Source organism: Silurus aristotelis (assembly GCF_946808225.1).
Source record: "Silurus aristotelis genome assembly, chromosome: 21".
NCBI classification, from domain to species: Eukaryota; Metazoa; Chordata; class Actinopteri; order Siluriformes; family Siluridae; genus Silurus; species Silurus aristotelis.
In genome coordinates this window covers 8625108-8644713 of record NC_139594.1, presented here as the reverse complement: position 1 = coordinate 8644713, position 19606 = coordinate 8625108, and the positions used below count along the sequence as shown (strand labels likewise).

The 19606-nt window shown below is 38.9% G+C and overlaps 1 protein-coding gene across 2 annotated transcripts in view; it reads right to left on the bottom strand.

Annotated features, from left to right (window-relative positions):
* sdk1a (sidekick cell adhesion molecule 1a) overlaps window positions 1-19606 on the bottom strand; it is a 236673-nt gene that overhangs the window by 95148 nt on the left and 121919 nt on the right. For both annotated transcript variants that reach the window (XM_083524252.1, XM_083524253.1), the window contains exon 5: window positions 2154-2287. In XM_083524252.1, the coding sequence (XP_083380378.1) occupies window positions 2154-2287 (134 nt within the window). The remainder of the gene's footprint in view (window positions 1-2153; window positions 2288-19606) is intronic.

The window sequence follows — 19606 nt, the reverse complement described above, 5'->3', positions numbered from 1 at the left end:
GCTGACCTTTTCCCAGCCCGAAGGCGACTGATAATGGAGGCAGAACTGAATGAGTTTTCAAGTTCGACAGCTCCAAATGAGATCCATGTCACCCATGACAAAAGATTGTTCGCAGGGGAACAATAATTCACTCGTGATTGGATGGATGGACAATCACCCTCAAGAAATTGCTTCAAAAAAACAAGATACTAAAAGGACACTTAGGGTTGCATCCTGTTTTTTTTCCCAGTGTGTCGGTAATTTAATGGCGTGAGTTTAGAAATGTTTTTTGTAAACACCTACTACTGAGTTTAATTGACAGTTTCACTGGATGAAATGTGTTTTTTTTAAAATAAACATTACCACCATACAAAAAAAAATGTTCAAGATGAAGAAAAATTCTCATTGCTCATTCATTCCTCACACGCTTCCGGCTCTTAAGTGAATGGTGGGTTATTTTTTTTTTAAATCAGGTGAGTCATGAGGGCAAACTTGGCATTTACATGCCACTTTTCAGAGCATTTTGTTTCATGTACCAGTGTTTCAGTCTGACCATATGTGCATAACTTATTCTACCAGATGCTTTAAGTTGTATATATATAAAAAAAAGAAAAACACAACAGAAGAATGTTGTGGTGATGCCACCCACAGTACAGACACCTCCTCCACATCAGTGCTTAGTGCTATTTGTCAGGTTACAATTCACCTCAAGTGAAGAAGTAGCTATGGGCCTATTACACATGTACATGAGAGTGTACACAAGAGCACTTGAGGACATATGTACCCTGCAAATGTACTCACATTCCTCTCAACAACACAATGAATTTGTTGATGTGAGTCATACACTGGGGCAAAAAAAAAAAAAAAACCAGTCCTGATATTAAAATGTGTCATTTCATTTAAAGTTCTTTCAAATGCTGACTTCAACTTTTCGAGAACTTGAAATGAAATTAGGAAATCATATTACTTGCTGTTGCATTGATGTATACTGGAGATTCTGCTTTCTATGTCTTTTATTTCCAAACCTTGAGACAGAAATACTGTATATACCCACCCACTTTATTGGATATGCCTAACTCCTCTATTCCAATACAGCAGTCTGGACACTTGGTCTTGTACATAGACCAGAGTTAACACCTTGTGAACGTTGCACAATGTTCATAATCTGAAAACCGTTGTACTGCTCACACTTTATTGCCTGCTAGATGACAGAGTGCAGATGAAGCTCACGACTTACTTTCACCCGGAGGAACCGCAGACAAAGAGCAGCAGATCGTGTAATAAGTGTACTGTATGTGAGTGCAAGACAGGAGGCTGAGCAGTTACTGAGTTGAAATCAGTTTTAAAATATACTGAAAATATATATTTCATTCTACAGTTAGTCCCCATTTTGAGTTCAGGGTTGAGGTCAGAGCTCTACAGCAGGCCGCTCAAGGTCTTCCACTCCAACTCAGCTTCAGGAAGCTCATTTTTATGGCCACTGGGGCCACTGCTATTTTGGAAAACCCAGGTGTCCCAATACTTTTATCCATAAATTGTGTGCATACAGGTGATTTTTTTCCGATCTGTATTTGAATATTTTCCCAGACCGCTTTATCCAGACAGCACCAATAGACCAGTAATTCTGCAAAACATGAAGACACATAAGTGTCGTTTTCAAAAAAATGTCACTTCCCTCTTATGCGCTCCTACACCAAATATTGGACCGTAACAACAACAACAACAAAAAAAAAAATCAGAGTTGAAATTACACCCTGAGTGAATCATGAGCTAATAAAAAATGACTTCTTGGGCTGCAACTGTGTTCGGAAAATGGGAAAGCGTGAATCTTCTGCTCGATTCCGAGTCACTCCGAGCACTTGCCAAACAGGTAGATAAGTGCCAGTGAGGAGATTCGAGTCTATTCCTTCTACATATTCCTCCGAAAAAAATCTAGTCATCTCTGGATATCTGTGTCTCCATGTGTATCTCTCTCCTGCTTCACTCTTTCACCCCTGAGTGACGCTTTCAAACACAGAGACTAGAAATGCACCAGGAATAGAAGCGAATAAAAATGCAGCTACAGCAATGAGGTGATAATAAGGCACTCGCGGTCGATAGCAGTGTCTGAGATTCTTCTACAGCTGCAGGAAGAGGAGAAGTGATACAACAAACTCTCTCTCCTCTCTGCTTACCTGCCACATTCAGGTAAATGGATGGACTCGTCTTGTTCTCGCCATTCTTCTCGTTGACGGCCTGGACGTAGTACCTCCCGGCGTCTGCTGCAGCTGTGGCCAGCACTACGAGCTGGTTCTCCATAGTTATTGCCCTGCAAGCAGCAAAAAAAAAAAAATGAAAAAAGATTTAACAAACATTGCCTTACAGTTTAACCACTACTGACAATTAGGTCACCGCTCTGACAAATTTCACGTGTACTATATATTGATAGCATTTCAATTAGCAACCCACTGGAGTGTATTGAGTGCCATTAAAGAATAGATGCTTTACTGTGAGGCATTCAGCATAGAGGAATTTCATGGGTTCTGCACACCCTCAATGTATCTGATCCCTCATTCTGACATAAGCAGCGAATCAATGAGCTGAAAGGTTCATTACAGGCAGAAATGGCGCACTTTACGAGTATAAACCCAAAGGATAGACTCCTGCTCTCTTTGAGTCAGTCGCTGAAACATGGACAGAAGGAACAATAATAAAATATTAAAAGCAGACTTAGAACTGCTATAAAATCAAAGAGTACAGGTTTTGGGATTGGGATTAGATACTTGCAAGATGATGAAAGTATTAATCACAGTGCTCTAAGGTTGGCCTACAGAATGTGGGCAGTGGTTCAAGCTTCCAAAGTGCTTCACATACACGGAATATTTAAGCGGATTTCTAAAAGCTTTGAAAAGAACCCGTGCTATGCCTGAAAACTGATGACTCCGACTCATCAAGCCGATATCTTAAACTCCTTTTTTTTCCCAACTGTATGATTAATATCTCAAACCACATTTGTGGCACAGAGTGCAAGCTTCTTTTGATACCCTACTCCACTCCACAAAGATGGAAAAGAAGGTGTTCGCTTTTGTTTCAACAGATGAAAGGAGCACATTCCACACCTCTCTCGTGTCCCATTCTCCTCCCTCTTTCGCTTCTCTTTTCCCGATTAAATGATAGCATCCTCAATCACACATCAATGGAGCTTTACAGAACTCTCCCTGATGAGGCACGAGGCACAGCAAGACTTGCCTGAAACATTTGATTAGCTCCAGGGACCTGTAGCTCGTTCATTTCTACATTTCGGAACAAAGACGGAGGTCATTACCCATTTTCGAGATGGATCTCAGCAAGAGAAATTCAAGTCAATGAGACATTTGCGGCTAAAAAAGAAACAGCTCTGGCAGGGGCCGATGGGACCAGCCGTGCTTCTGAGAGAACGTTGATTGTGTAATTAGAGTCTTCTGCAGGTCTGCTAAATGCCTTTTTTTTTTGATGTTCAATGATTAAGTGAAGATTATCATAAAGAGATCCATCAAAAGCTGGATGCTGAGCTGGTTGAATGAGGCCAATTAAGGATGGAGACAGACGGCTGCTGATACCCTCATCTTTGCTGTCTGATTTTCACCGACCATGCACAGGTGTCAATGCCGTTCTCCTCGCATGATATCCGCAGCAGCAGCATAAAAAGGTCACAGTGTTCCACCTCAATGGTGTCAATTATTAAACAGCTACGCAACTAAAAAAAAACTTAGCAAGCATCATGGACCCAAATTCATGCCTATAAAATGTGGATCATTCATGGCTGTACTTAAGGGGTTTAAAGAAGTAAATAATCATATAAGATGAAAGAGAAAGCATGTACCTGCTTTCTACTGTTCGACAGGAATTGATATGAGCGGCATATAAAGTGATTTTATGATTAGTGTAGATGGTTCGGGTTCCATTAGAATTCTCCAGATACAGTAAATGGTCTCTGCCATGGGTTCAGTCAACAAAGAGCAGTGGGAGAGATAATGGCTACTGTTGTTTTCGCATCCCAGAGGGCTTGCGTGTCTGTTTGATATCAGCCCACAACCTATTACACATGCAGCTCGAAAGCCATGTGAAATGTTAATCCACTTAGGAAAGGTGGCCAGGTAATCTAAATATCCGACGACTAAAATGACTGCATTGATTTGTAAAAAGTGTTCTTTCTGCCTGCCCAGCTCCGGCAGGCCTTTCTCTGGCCAGTCATTTTTAATATATAAAAGATGCTAAAACAATTTGGTAACTAAATAAAAATTTTTTTTTTATTATTTTTATCCTTTATTATAATATTCCACCCTGATTGTTTTTTTTTTTTTTTTGAGGGGGAAAAAAACCCCTAAACTCTGCCGTCATTTCAAATGATTTTCGACCCTGCTTTCTGGAGGCGTATTATTTATAGAGATTTACCTGATGTTCCAGGAGACTTTATTAGTATGCAGTTCATTATAGTGAGAAGAGTTGGTCGCAGCAATAATGCATTATGAAGCCCCTCTATCATACTCTGAAATGTAAAACGTTGCTGTGAGGTCCAAAATGTAATTCTCCTGGGCATTGGACAACCGCTCGTGAGATATTACATTAATCAACATGGCGGGTACCGGCTTTCAGAGAGCTGCTTCCGAGAATATTTGTTTTCATTTACTCCCATAAATTACTCTCTTAAAATAGGCTTACTGGTCTGAGATGTATGATATTGTAATTAAAATGTCAGCGAGTCATATTGTGCTCCTGTTTCGACGAAGAACCCAGCTGGTTGGATTTTGTCCGTCGTTACATTTTGATTTATGATGCTTTTAGGCCCTGGGAAAGCCAGAGAGAAGTAGGTACACTGGGACCTTGGGGAAGAAAGATAAGAGTCAGTGATGTGCTGAGAGCAGTACCACCCTGAAACATGTCAGAAGCACGAGATGAGATGAGATGAGATGTTATGTTCACTGCGCTTTCTCCATCTTGCCCTAATGGAGGGACTGAACAACAGATCAAAGCACGGGGTGGAGAAGAAAACAGAGGCGTCTCAATACAGAGAAAATTGTCCAAGTCTGCAGTACAAAGTTGCTGCTGCTGTGTACGGATGCGTTTGTAAGACATGTAAGAAAGAGCTGTGAGAAATTGTCATGAGGGACAGCTAGACTCTGAATGACACCAGCCCTTCACTTCGTATTCAGCCTCGACGTCAGACCATTAAATGGTCAAAGTGTAGTCAAGGAAAATTTCTGTGTGGGGTCCTAGATGTGTGCAGGTGACTCAATTTTAGCATGTACATAAATACACTCGCAGCATGCACACATACACACAACACAAATGTCCAGAGACACCTGACTGCCCACCTTAGACCTGACCTTTATTTTTTTTCCGCTCAGTCAGCATGAAATAAATTCTCCTCGGTCCTCCAGTCATCTCGTAGTAAATCAAAAGTCAATTGAACCCTCCTTTTACCTTAAAAAAAAAAAAAAGGCACTACAAAAGGGTTTATTCACAGTCACCAGTGTGTTTAACTCCTCCCCTTTCTCAGTGTGCCTTCCAGCACTGTAATGCACAACTCCATAGCCTGGTTCAGGAGGGCACCAGGCAGGAGCTCTGATACTTAATAGCACCAATGCAGTCAGTTCAAAGTTTCCCACCCCGTCCATTACCAGGCCTTTCTGAAGCATTTCAGGGGCAACCCATTATATCCATTAGGACCAGTGATCTGCCACACATCATCTGATGAATTATGGTCAGCATTGTACAAGCACAGATAGCTCTGAATGCTCAGACCTCTCATGACACGGATACAAAACATTTTAAATAATCCATAAGTACCCTGAGAAAGATATGAGGGCTGGCTTCAAATGCTTAAGGTCAGATGGTGTGAATCAAAATGGCAAGACTATAACAAAATCTGTGAGGTTAAAAATAAACATTTTAGCTTATTCAGCACTCGTGTTTTCCAGGCAGAGGTAGTTTCTTAAAAGACAATTTTATTTTGTTGTATATTCAATAGATTCTATGATTGCAAGCTTCTACAATGCTGTCGTAACGCGATATAGATATAATATCTGCCATAACAGCAAAAGCACATGTCTAATATTGAGTAGCACAATAAAGGTTGTGTAGAAAGCATGGATTTCACAAAGCCTCAGAAGGTGAGTTGTGGTATCTGGCACTGAGACATTAGCAGCAGATCCCTTAAGTCCTGTAAGTTGAGAAATAGGCATCAAAAGATCAGACCTGAGCGTCTAGCACATCCTACAGACGCTCGGTCAGACTGGGAAAATTAAAGACCAAGTCAACACCTGCTTTGTCATGTTCTTCTTACTATTCCTGAACAATTTGCATCCTGGTTCATCTACATTTAAATTTTTGACGTTTGGCAGAATCCTTTTCCCAGAGCAACTTACAATTATCTTACTTGCTGGGTAAAAACTACAAGTGACACAAATGTAAACATTTCAAAATGCTGTTTTCTGTTTCATATTTAGTGGGAAACGAACTTCCAACAACAAAAAAAAAAGAAAAGAAAAGAAAACTAGGGTTGAAGCAAAAACTTCTCATCCTCGTTACTTTAAGCTTTGTACTTCAAAAACATCCAGTGCTGTCTTCTGGTCTCACAAACAGGGCCGTATTAATATTAAATTAGACAATGAAATATATAAGAACAGAAGAACACAACAGGGAAAAAAGGTGTAACAGAAGTATGAATGCTTTTATATATCAGGGTTTTCTCAGTTATATAAAGGATTTTTTTCTATTCCAGACATGAAGTGCTGCATTAATGTTACAGAGGGTAAAACTCGCATAGAAATAGCAACCTCGTCCACTGAGCTGAAGAGTGAAAAAAGCTTTTCTTAAAATATCTTTCAGAACAGAGTGAATGAGAATATACAACTTTTCCATACACAACTTTCGATTCACATCAAAAGTGCTCTTCTTCGCCTTCTTCCTGCTCCGAACGCAGAGGACCTTGCAAAAGGGAGGCATACAAGCAATCTTCAGAAAGATGACATTTTAAAAAGCGTGTTTCCTCCTCCACTGTGTAACACAAAATAAACAGACCACAAAAGCAGTGGAACCAGACATCCTTTTTTTTTTATTATTATTTTTTTTTTTTTATCACCGGTTGCAATGAGTAGCACCATGCTGTGGGGGGACTACTTAACATTTCAGAGTCAAGCACAACAGTGGGAAACTAACAATCTTATGCCCTCGCTGGATCCAACTTTCCCCCTACTCTCATCATTTGACAAGACCTTCTGTTCAAAATGGCTCGTGGGTTCTGACTCCGGAAAAGCCTGGATCACTGTGATCGCTGTCTTGGGCCGCAACGGGAGCCAAGCGCAGTCTTGTAGTCAAAGGAAGCTTGACAAAATGTAGGAGGGGTGGTTCAAAAAGACCACAGTGATAGTAAAAATTTTTTTTCCACTTGTGAGTCTCTTGTATGTACAGCTCAGATTATTACTTATCAGCTTGCATCAAAAGTCCAGGATTGTGCAGAAAAATAGGGTCATAAACAGAAACTATCCTCAGTGTAACAATACTGTCATTCCAAAGAAAAAAAGTTTAAAAAAGACTGCTTTAAAATGCACTGCTTTGTTCTTTAGTCAAGTCAAGTATATTTCTATAGCGCTTTTCACAACAGACATTGTCTCAAAGCAGCTTTACAGAATTTAAGAGTTAAGGTGAACGATGTGTATTTTTTCCCTGATGAGCAGCCATGGCGACTGTGGCAAGGAAAAACTCCCTTAGATGTTATGAGGAAGAAACCTTGAGAGGAACCAGACTCAAAATAGGAACCCATCCTCATTTAGGTGACATCAGGAGTGTGATTATAGTCTTTAAACAATACAGAACACTGGAGAGAGAGAACTAACATGAGCACTGGAATGTAAGATTATGAGTAATGTCCTTTCTACAGTCTTATACAGTCATTTGTGGTTATAAAACTAGGAGCTACTGAGCAACTCATAAAATAGCTCAACATTTGCGATCATCACAGATCCAACACCAGCTTCTCCATGCCAGAGCCTTTAAACACTCCAGGAGGTCTGTGAAGTGAAGGACTTGAGGTAATAGGCATCAAAACCAATTAGCATGCAATTTATACAAATGCAAGTATTTTAAGTAATCACGTTCTCAATCCCATTTTGGGTTCACCTAACACCAGCCTCCTTTTAAAGAAGTGTTATAGCAGCTCTGGGATAAAAAAATAAATAAAAAATGCTGAACCTTGCTAATTAAATCAGCCACGAGTCAGGACGTCATATTGCTCCCTGAAACCGCCGATCTCAACTCACAACCGCAGATTTCTTGAAATAGTACAGTAAAAACACGGTTTAAGGGACAGCACAGTGTCTAACCAGTCATTTCTCATAAGCTACCACCTTTCCTCAAACAGTCATCCACAGGCAAGACTTTCAATTATTCCACAAACACATTACAGTGACAATCACAGACAGAGAAACAGTCTGAACCTTAACGAGGGAAGGCGACTCAGGGTAAAAGTTTAAGAGTTTACTTGGACAGAGTAGACATGATTTTTTTTTCCCCCTGATGAAAATGACAACCTGTCTGCCAATCCATCCAGCAGTAATTCTAACCTGTCAGTCAGAATGCACTGGCAGGTAAATTGGGATATAGACCAAAATGATGGTATGTGAAAAAAAAAAAGTTTATTCGCAAGATCCCAATTGTGGGGAATTTTTTTTTCATTTCGGTAAAATCGCATGCCTCTTCTTTATGATCGTGAACCCGCCGTGCTGGTGACAACCCTGACTCCCTGAGTGTTGGAGATGGTTTAAGATGGCCAAGGGTGCAGTCAGTGTGACAGCACAACAAAGGCAGTCCTGAATCTTTGTTGTGTCAATGCGGTGGCTCGCTAGATACATCCTCGTATCAGAAATGTAAAGCCTATGTTGTGCTTTATACCACAAGAAAATACATTGTACGCTATTCTCTTTGATGAGTTGGATTCCGAAGCGCTCGGCCTTTGGCTGCATCTGTCGCTTTTACTTTTCCAGCTGCTTTTTGAATCCTGCCTGTTAACTGGCTCACGTCCCACGTGACTTCAATCAGTCTTTTTATTTTCTGAAGAAAATTGTATTAATAAAAACAACTTTACACAGATTTTGTGCAATAACCAGATAGCAGTATAGACTGCAATTTTGCTTAAATACATATCGGTTTTAAGATACATATAAATATGCATTAAAGCTTAAAAGTTTTTTTTTTCCATAAGATTCCAAGTGAAGCCACCGTTCTTTGAGAAACTACTACAGCAAATCCCAAAGGACCATAGAATGACATGTAAAGAAAATAAGCTTTCAAATGTAAAAAAAATTAAAGAAAGAAAATCTATATACACCAAACACTAGCAAAATAAATAGCAGTAAACCTACAAACAAATTCCTGAATCAAGCCTGTTTCGTAAAAAAAAAAAAATAATAATAATAATAATAATAATAATAATTTATTTATGTAAAAAACAATTTCTTAGTTTTATATATATATATATATGAAACATTTTATTATTTTGTTAAATTGTATACATATTCATAAAAAATATATAAATTACTTACCTTTTATATAGTTTATATAAATTGTATACATATTCATTAAAAAAAAAAAAAAAAAAAATTACTTTTCTTTTATATCAGGAACAAGTCTGTGATGTACTGTCATTATTGAAATTAGAAAAGTGTATACATAAATATGGGCAAAGCTTCACCAGAAACACTGCTCTAATTTATACGTGATCTTGGAGTTGCTCTTCCTCACTGCATAATTCAATACGAGCTACTTAAATATGTGTTAATGTTTTCATTACAAAAATAAAAAACCACAATATAATGAAGAAAAAGTTTCTAAAAGCATGGATGTGCAATGTTTAGGTTTATAGGAGTTAAAGAGGGAAAGGGAAAAGTGCATGTAGATATGCATGTAGATACACAGTGCACATCAACAGCAACATACATAACATCAGCGTCATAACTGTTTGAACTGCACGTTGTTGCTATAGCAGCAGTATAGGATTAAGAGGAAAAACACATCTATACACTCATAAAGATTTTAATACCACTAATATAGCATAAATATCATTTCATTTCATCTTCTCCCGCTTATCCGTAATTCGGGTCGCAGGGGCAGCAGTCTAAGCAGACTCCCCAGACACTTCTCCGTGTCCAGGGATCGGGCTGTCAAGGCCCCCTGCTTCGACTGCTGCCCAATCCCTTACGGTCCCTCCTGCAGGTGGTGAGCCCACGGGAAATAGCATAAATTATGGATAAAATATCCACTAATTTTAACAAATAGTTTACTGTTCTTGTCTTTTAAGAAAGATTAAAAGCCACCTCTTTTCTATAAAGATTGCTCTTTGTTTATGCTTTTCAGCATTAACCTGATTAAAAAAAGTGGGTAGAGGGAAAAAAAAAAAAAACTAAAAGAAAATCACAGGTTCATAGTAATGGAATAAACATACACTTCCAATATCCACACAACCGTGATGTTTTCCTATTTCAACAAAGAATCGCTCGCACTCCCATAATACAATATATATATTTTTTCCTCTCATTTTCTCAGAGTCGCCCGATGCACATTGTTCTCACAGAGGGAATTAACACGGTTGCCAGGCAACCAGGTTGCTGGCAGGTCCCAGGCTGCTCCTTAAGTAAGCTGGCGGCCTGTGTGAGGCCGAACGGAGCGTGCCCGTCTGCTCCGGGGCCTTCAAGTGCTAGCTGACATTTCAAAGACTTTCCCTGCAATTCATTATGGAACACGTCCAAAGCCTGATTAAAATGATTTGCTCCCCGATAATTTAACCTGCTGATTTTCCATCTGTCTTCCTTGCCAAGGTGCAGTGGAGGAAAAGACGGAGATGATGAAGAAGAAGAAGAAGAAGAAGTTAAGAAATGTACTTTTCGGATATAATAAATAGTATGAAATTATATAACTGCTACAGTCTTAAGCGTAGAGAAGACAATATGACTAAACTGTACTGAATAAAAATCTGCGTTCTGATAAGATATGAGATAAAAAGGCATAGGCTTAGCTGGTCAAACTGGTAGACAGGGTTGCATGATACATTGTGTTGTAATGCACAGTGTTTTAATCCCTTTTTTCCAGCGTCCTGCCACATGTCCTGCCTTTTAATAGCGAACGTTTTAACAGAATAAGGCTTTTTGTAAAAGTGTGTTTTTTAGGATAATATTTCGAGATTTTATGAAAAAAGATAATACATAAGTTATAAAGTGAAATATATAGTGGACAGCAACATGTTCGTGGGTGAGACGTGTGGATGATGATTAATATGCAGCTTTATGTGGATTTTTCTAAGCAGGAATAATGAAGCATTTTTATACAATAATGATTTATGCATTGCTTGATACAAATGACATCTTCATTTGAATAAAAAAGGAAATGGTCAGGTATAAATGCACGTCGATTTCTTATTTTATTTAGATAGACATCAAAATCTCGGTATCCCAGCTTGTCCCACACAAGCTTACTACTCATCTTTTATTTAATCTGCCTACATCTGCTCGGCCAACTGGTCGATCTTCTTGACCACCTGGTGAGTTATTTTCCGGCTTCCTTTTCCTTGATCCATAAACATGAGATTTTTTAATGGTCTTATTTACGGGTTATTTTCTTAAAAACAACTTGTCGACGGTGTAGCATTAATAGCGACCGTTCAGAAATTGTTTCCTTCAACATTACTAGAATTTACCAGCTGGCAATGGTTTGACAAGATTTGGCCTGATACACACTATAAAGAGGAAAGTATTGGGACACCTGACTTTTCCAGATATATCTGGCATCCGGTTACCACAAAGTTAAACACATACAATTCTATAGTTTATTAGGACCCAAAACTATTTAAGCATGACAATGCTCCTGTGCACAAAGCGAGATTCATGAAGACATGGGTTTAAGTGGAAGATCTTGAGTGGCCTGAAATTTTCTTTCGACAACAACCATTTTAAATACCACTAGGATGAACTGAAACGCTGACTACACCCCCGGCCTTTTCACCCTACATCAGTACAAGACTTTACTAACAACCTTAAAGCTGAATGAGCACAAATCTCCATAAATCTAATGGAACATCTTCCGAAAGTGAAATAAGGGTTATTATACCAGCAAATGGGAATTAAATGTGGAATAGGATGTTCAAATTGCACATGCGAATCTCACAGTTCGGTGTCCCAATACTTTTGTTCACACAGTGTATTTGGTCCGAATAAGCTGTATTTTTTTTTTCTTCTGCATCATAACTGTTGCAGTAGGTAAACTCATTAAAAGGAGCATATACTGTAAATGTCAGAAATAAACTAAATAAATTTGAAAAGGTCAACAAAACTGAAGTAAAAATGAGCAACGGCTCCAAAGCTCATCTATATTCAACTTTCCAAAAGTGCAAAACAGAAAAGACAGACATGAACTTGACTTTATTTACAGTAAAATAAATCAGCAGCGTTAACTTAATATTGCACGAAAGTACAAACTGTGCTCCTTCTAGTTTTTGTCTCAATTCACCTTGAAGCCACTTGAAATGTGTCTTTATTCCTCAAACATGGCCTTACATGAAAGAGAAAAATAATCCACTTGAGAAAAGGAAAGATTTCCTCAAAGCAAGGATCTCTCTCAAGCTTTACAGTCAACACGATCAGCATGGCTTCTCTCTTTACTATGGTTAATTATTGTACCATGGCTGTAATTATGTGACTGCAGCTGGACCACCCCTAATGTGTTGGGGCAAAAGGGCATTCCTATATAGAGCAAGTGAGAGCATCTCCCACCTCATCCTCTTTCTTAGCGGGCCATTACTTTCCCTAATTCCGCTAAAGTAGGTATTGTGCATTGCTGGGAAACTAGTGGTACTCAAAGGCACTGTTTTTTTTTTTTGTGGTTTCTTTTTTGTTCATAAACCAGTCCAGTCTGGCTGTTGGAGCACATTTGTTCTGGCAGATTGATCAGAGTTCAGGTTGTGGTGGAAATGTGCTTTCACTACCTTCTGCTGTCTCTCCTAATGAAACTCATTAAAAAACAGGGCACAACCACCTGCAGTGTGTGTGTGTGTGTGTGTGTGTGTGTGTGTGTGTGTGTGTGTGTGTGTGTGTGTGTGTGTGTGTGTGTGTGTGAGAGAGAGAAGAAAGAGAGAGAGAGAACGTGAGAGAGAGACAGCGTGAGAGAGAAAGAGAAAGAGAGAGAGAGAGAGAGAGAGAAAGTGAGAGAGACAGAGTGAGAGAGAAAGAGAAAGAGAGAGAGAGAGAGAGAGAGAGAGAGAGAGAGAGAGAGAGAGAGAGAAAGTGAGAGAGAAAGTGAGAGAGAAAGTGAGAGACAGAGTGAGAGAGTGAAAGAGAAAGAGAGAGAGAGAGAGAGAGAGAGAGAGAGAGAGAGAGAGAGAGAGCGAGCGAGAGAAAGAGAGAGAGAGAGAGAGAGAGAGAGAGAGAGAGAGAGAGCGCGAGCCTATGGCACATTCCTGGTGCAAAACGACAAGCTGTCATAAAGATCACAAATGACATTTTTACAAACCGTTGTATGGGCGTCTTGGCAGCCTTTGTGAAAAATCGTTTTTATAATCGATATGAAGATGTGCCAATATTCAAAGTACAAAGTTTTTAAAACATTTCCATAAATTGAATTGAGGTTTTTATTATATGTTGTAGTAAATGCCTATTTTTTGTTCTACTGTCAGATTAAATCAGAATTATAAAAGGTAGCAGACACTCAGTATGACTCAGTTGATGTCTAGCTTGAACACAATCATTTTAAGTGTAAAACCAGGTTCCAAATAACTGACAGAAACAACATAAAAACAGAATCTTAATGCATGTGAAATAATAAATATAGGAAAAGAAAACAGATTGTATACGTTTCATTAATATGATGATATGCTTGTTCACATGAGCGACAAATGATGAACGTTTCTGAAAAAACAGCCACACGTAATATGCTGTATTCAATGCTATTAGCTGCCGTCAACAGATAAGCAAAATCACACGTCTAGCGATAATGCATTCGAGAAAAACTAAAAACACCAGACACCGGATTGTGCCACAAACCGTTCCAGCTCACCTGACTGACGATAGTGGATTCTGAAAAGCTTAGGTAAAAATAATAAGCAAAATCACATTAACACATGGAGGCGCAACAGATTACTAGTTTCCTCCGTAGCTACGTATCGACCTCTCCAACACACTTTCAGGCTGAAAAATATCCACAGGCTACCAAGTTGGTGACCAAGACCCATTTATACCATCACTTTAGCACGGATTACCCTCAGATTCTGAGAGGCGTCAGTCAACTACCCCACCCTTCTGATTACCCCCCCAATGTAAATACTGTAACACTATTTTATATACACCCCTTTATAAATGTTAATAACAACATGGACTCAATCTGCCTCTGCACATGTTACATATTTTTTTTCCTTGCATTTGCGCTATAGTAATGAAATAATTTGTCATTTACATCTTGTGTCTTTAGTCTGTCTGTCCCTATCGTTGTTGTGATAGCCTGCTATGAGGATTCAGAGGAACAATTTTGAGGTATGGTGTTATTGCACACATGACGATCAACTCTAGAATCTTGAACGTGCGAGGTGAGGTGGCGTTTCCATGCAACACAGCTCTGGCTGCTTCAAGATGTGGATCAATAGCTTGATGTGAGCTTGTGGGGAGATTTGGTGACACTGCAAAAATAAAATCGACACTTAAAGTAATAAGAATGTGCATTTTTATCAACTCTTTTAGATAGAAAACAGGCAACAGAGTGTGCATAGGGTAAAAATAATAATAAAAAAAAAACACTGAGAAATATAACCCAATCAGTGCCGCCTAATAACCACTGAGCGTTGTGGAACTGTTGATTAATGGCATTAGGAGAGGCGAATGCATGTAGTGTATTAACTGTAAATTGGTCTTTGGAGGTGTGGGGGTCTTGGAGGAAAACACTTGTTCATTTACATATTAATTCATTTTCACTGCAATTCATTTTAATATGGAAAATACACATTGTTGATATCTGTACTTGTTAAAAATGACATTACAAGGTAAGGAAGATTTAGCAATAATTTATTCACACTGGTATAAAAACGAATATCTTGCACTGAACATATGTACAAAATAATTTTTGAGAAATATCTTGAATTTTTTTTTAGAAGTTTTCTTTTTATTTGAATAAACTACCAACCCTCTTTCTATATATTCCAGGATGTATATCTTCTGTATCAATTGCCCAAGTATTTTTTTCAATTATATATTTTTTAATTCATTTCATTTTTTATATTGTTATATATAATTTAACACATCAGACAACTGTCTGAATGATATAATATTGGATTCTAAATCATCCCAGAAATATTAAACAAAATTTCCTGATCTTGTCATCATATTTTCAAAACAAATTAAAATCACACATGAATCGGATACCGTATTCAAGCTTTCTACAGAATCCACGCTTGTAGCAGCGAAAGACAAACCCGCCGGTCCCGAGCGTAATGAATTCATGCGAGGGCTATTTTGCTCCTGTAGTAAACACCCGTAAATGCTTAGTGGTTACGGACACTCTTGTGAGCCTTAAACCGAGATGAATATGCACAGTGGTAGCTCTCCAGTTTGCTGAGAAGAGAGAAGCTTACGCAATTAATGAGGAATGCGACTAGAAGGAGCCCATGGAGAGAGAGCAAGAACATTGCCTCCTCTTCCTGCCTCTAAACACCATTAAGGAGTTTGTGCTTTGCCGAGGCGAGGCGTGCGCTGCCGGCACAGCTGCCAATAAGGGCTCAGTTTACCGCAGCTGAAATGTCCATGGTATTTGTCTGATGCCTTGGCTGCGAACAGAGACACATTGAATTATCATGACTGGAGAGCAGAGCACAACTCATAGCTGAAATAATGATTTCTATCTACAGTCTAGCTGTGGACACACAGAAAACATTGAGTTTAAAAAAAAAAAACCTACAAAAAAACAAAACTGACCTTCAGTCAGTAAAAACACTGCACTGGACAAGATTTCTATTGACTAGTTATGACTGTGGATTAGAAAGATCATAGATGCTGGAAAAAGAGTTCTAATGGCTGCAGTATTGCAGGTTTTAGGACTTGGAAAAACACACTGACATAAGGGAAACATTGACCTTTGCGAGGGACCTGGCTGCGGCAAAAAGCTCCATATTCAGCACGGGTGGCAGGGCAGGGCTCCAGAACCTGCTGCAGGGACCATTAACGGCTAAAATATGCAGCAGGCATTCAAAGCATTAACAGCTGACAACGGAGCTGCATGGCATCGGTGTGGTCTCCAAACAGAAGGCCGCTTTTAAAAGCAGGCGCCTGAGTTGGATCTGGTTTAGGTGCCTCTGTTTCCAAAAATGACAACTGGCTTCCAGGTTCGTAAATAAACAAACGGCCCACACGGAATATCCCTGCATTCAAAATCTGTCCCCCGAAAACTATGCAACTTTATATAATTTGCAATTAAGACGTCTCTAATCACCTCACTGACAGGTAATGAACAAATTGGCTGTTTTCTTTATTATTATTACGATTCAAATGCCTGACTCTATAGAATATACAAGACAAGGATTATTTCTGAGAAATGTAATTACAGCCTGTTCAGTTGTCTCCAGACCCACTGTCTCACCAATCTGTCTTACTTACTGCCAGGGTCATCATTTCTGTAATTTCACAAAGCTTATCTAACTGTTCAGACCACTGTAAGACCAAATTGACCGGTCAAATTAATTAAAAGTAATTCAAGGCGCTTATTGCATGAATAAAACATGGAAATGAAAGCTGGTTGTTTTAAAGAGCTTAATTGACTCATCGGAATACATTTGTTCTTTTTAAATACTGACAGGTATTTGAAAAGATACTGAGACTGATGAGGAAAGTAAAGGTTTTGGTAACACGTCAATAACAAGACATTTGTGGCAAAGAAAATTAGACCACTCAGCAAAGGTGAAGACTGATGACCCGGGCCTATGAGTGTGATCTTGACTCGGTCGTATGGTTGATCTGAGCTTTAAGGTATTTAAAACAGCTTGTCGAAAATAGGGTGGCGATGGTTTTGTTTTTTATAAAAAAGCATTAGGCATTATGCTTTCAGGTCCTGGCACAGACAGCGCTGTCTGGACTGGACAGGAATAGACGGTTGAGAGGAGCGCCTCGTGGCCTACTATAATGTGATTCCTGAAGCGTCTCTCTCTATCAGTAATTAATTCTCAATTAAAGTGAGCAGCATAGAGGCCTGACACCAGAGACCAAAAGCGGGAGGGAGAAAGAGAGCGCAGAAGCCACATCGTCGTCTCATTAGTAGATTTAAATTGATCAGATACAGCTGCTCAATAACAAAGAAGGAAGACGTCCTCAACCCCATTTTCCTTTTTTTTTGTATCCAAAAAAATCTTCTAATAGATAAACACCCAAAGTCAAAGAAGACATCAGGCACAGAGAAGGAAGTCTGAAGAGCTGCAGATGGGATTGCTAGATACCAGGGTGATTAAATGCCACTCAGCAACTATGCATTTGTATTGAATTACAGCAGGCTTGTCACTTTAAGGCCGGTCTTCTTCCCTCGTAACTTGCATTCACTGGGACGCCAACTCCTTTGCATTAACATACCCATCACTATTCATTTTCTGCTCGATGATTTGTCACATTAAAAAGCTCCAGTCATGCTAGCAGGTACAAAACTCTGCGAAAATCTCGCTCGTCCATTATGCAAAGCAAATGTGAAAGACTGAAAATTAGATTTGCCGCCTGGCTTGTAGTTCGCTAATGGCTTACAGTAGGTAATGCAACAATGACGGTAATGCGGAAAGAGGAAGAAAACAAACAAACACAAACTCCACTTACACACAACGATGACTTTCAAACACTGCAAAATCAACCCGAAATTCCAGGAAAGCTTTTCAGAATATAAACTTGCAGCTAGCAAATGTTCATCCTTATATTCTGTAATAACCAATACCATCCCAAAAAGCTTTGAGATGTAATTTAGAAATAATGTAAAAAAAAAAAACACTGTTCTTAAACATCAGCCATTACACTAATGCCCCTACGGGTTTGGACTGCACTAGTTGTTTACTCCATCTTGTGCATAAGTGAACTATCTTTCTATATTAAGCATTAATATGTTCTCTGACATTTCTGAAGAACTTCCTCACACTCTGTGAGCTAATTAGTTATACTTACTATTCAATTCCATTAATGCGTTAATTCATTTGAACCTGCAGCTTCATTAATAAGCTCTTTCATTGTAACAGCACAATTAATACATTAGTATAATTAGGCTTTTAATTTTCCATGGGTTTTTTTCCTCAGGAACATTTAACAATTCTGGAGCAAAATGTCCCAAAAATGGCAACTGAGCCTCCCTATATTTATATTCATATAAGTCACTTGAAAATAAAATACACTATACAACCGAATGAACATGAACACCTGATAATCACAGCTACATATTAAACAACCGACAATGAAAAACATATTGGGAAGGTTTCGCATCAGTTTTGGAGCCTGGCTGTGTGGGCTTTTGCGATCATTCAGCTACAACAGCATTAATAAGATCAGGCACTGATGTTGGGTGAAGAGGTCAGGGTGGCGGTCAAGTGTCCCAGGTCATCTCGAAAGGGTTTAGTGGGGTCGAGGCCAGAGATCTGTGGAAAGTTCTTTCGCTCCATCTTTGACAAACCATGTCGGCATTAGCCTTGCATTGTGCGCTGGGACGTTGGATATTGTCATGCTAGTCTAAGCCAATTAGTTCCAGTGAGAGGAAATTGTAATGCTACAGTACAGAAATCCATTGTAGATACTTGTGTGCTTTCAAAAGTGTCTGTTTGCTTAAAAAATGACCATATAAACTGCGTAATATTTCATATTAAACAAAGCTTAAATAGATCCAAATCCAATCGCACATTTGGCTTTATTAAAATATCGCTAAGCTTCATAAAATTGTAGTTTTTAAATACATTACCATCATTACACAAGCACCAAATGCCATAGATATAACAATTTCTTTCATTCTCTGCCTTCAAGTTTGATTACTGGTATATTCTGGCTACTGGATGGATATTTTTAAGTTGAGCATTGATTTCAGACACACTGACTGCAAATGCAATGCCTCTGCATATTTCTTTATCCTAATTTTCATTTAATCCTCCATACAAGCAATGGCACAGTAAACATGACCTAGTTTGGCATACTTTAAAGTCTCTCACTGTGGCTACTTTTTTCATATCAGGAGGAAACTTTCTCTGAGCTTTTTTGCTGAAAGTTTCATTTTAGCTGTCAAGCGCTTTAAACCACTATGGACCAAATGGCCTATCACGTCAACAGGTGATGGCAGCCTCAAATGAAAAAACATCCAGCATTTCATAATACGTTTGCTCGGCAAAAGCATTTTATTTTCACGTTCTGACCTGCTCTTTGTGGGACTTAGGTGCTGTGAAGCTTAATTAAGGATTTAGCAACAAACTATTTTCTTGGCATCTATTATGTAAAACTGTGTTTACCTGAATTATCGCAATCGTTGCACATTGCACATCCTTGCTAAACATATAATTAAAGGTTTCTATTGTGACAATAGAGTCAGTTTTTTCCCCCGCAAACTCAATGAAAGTAAACACTTCTCAAATGAGCTGCTG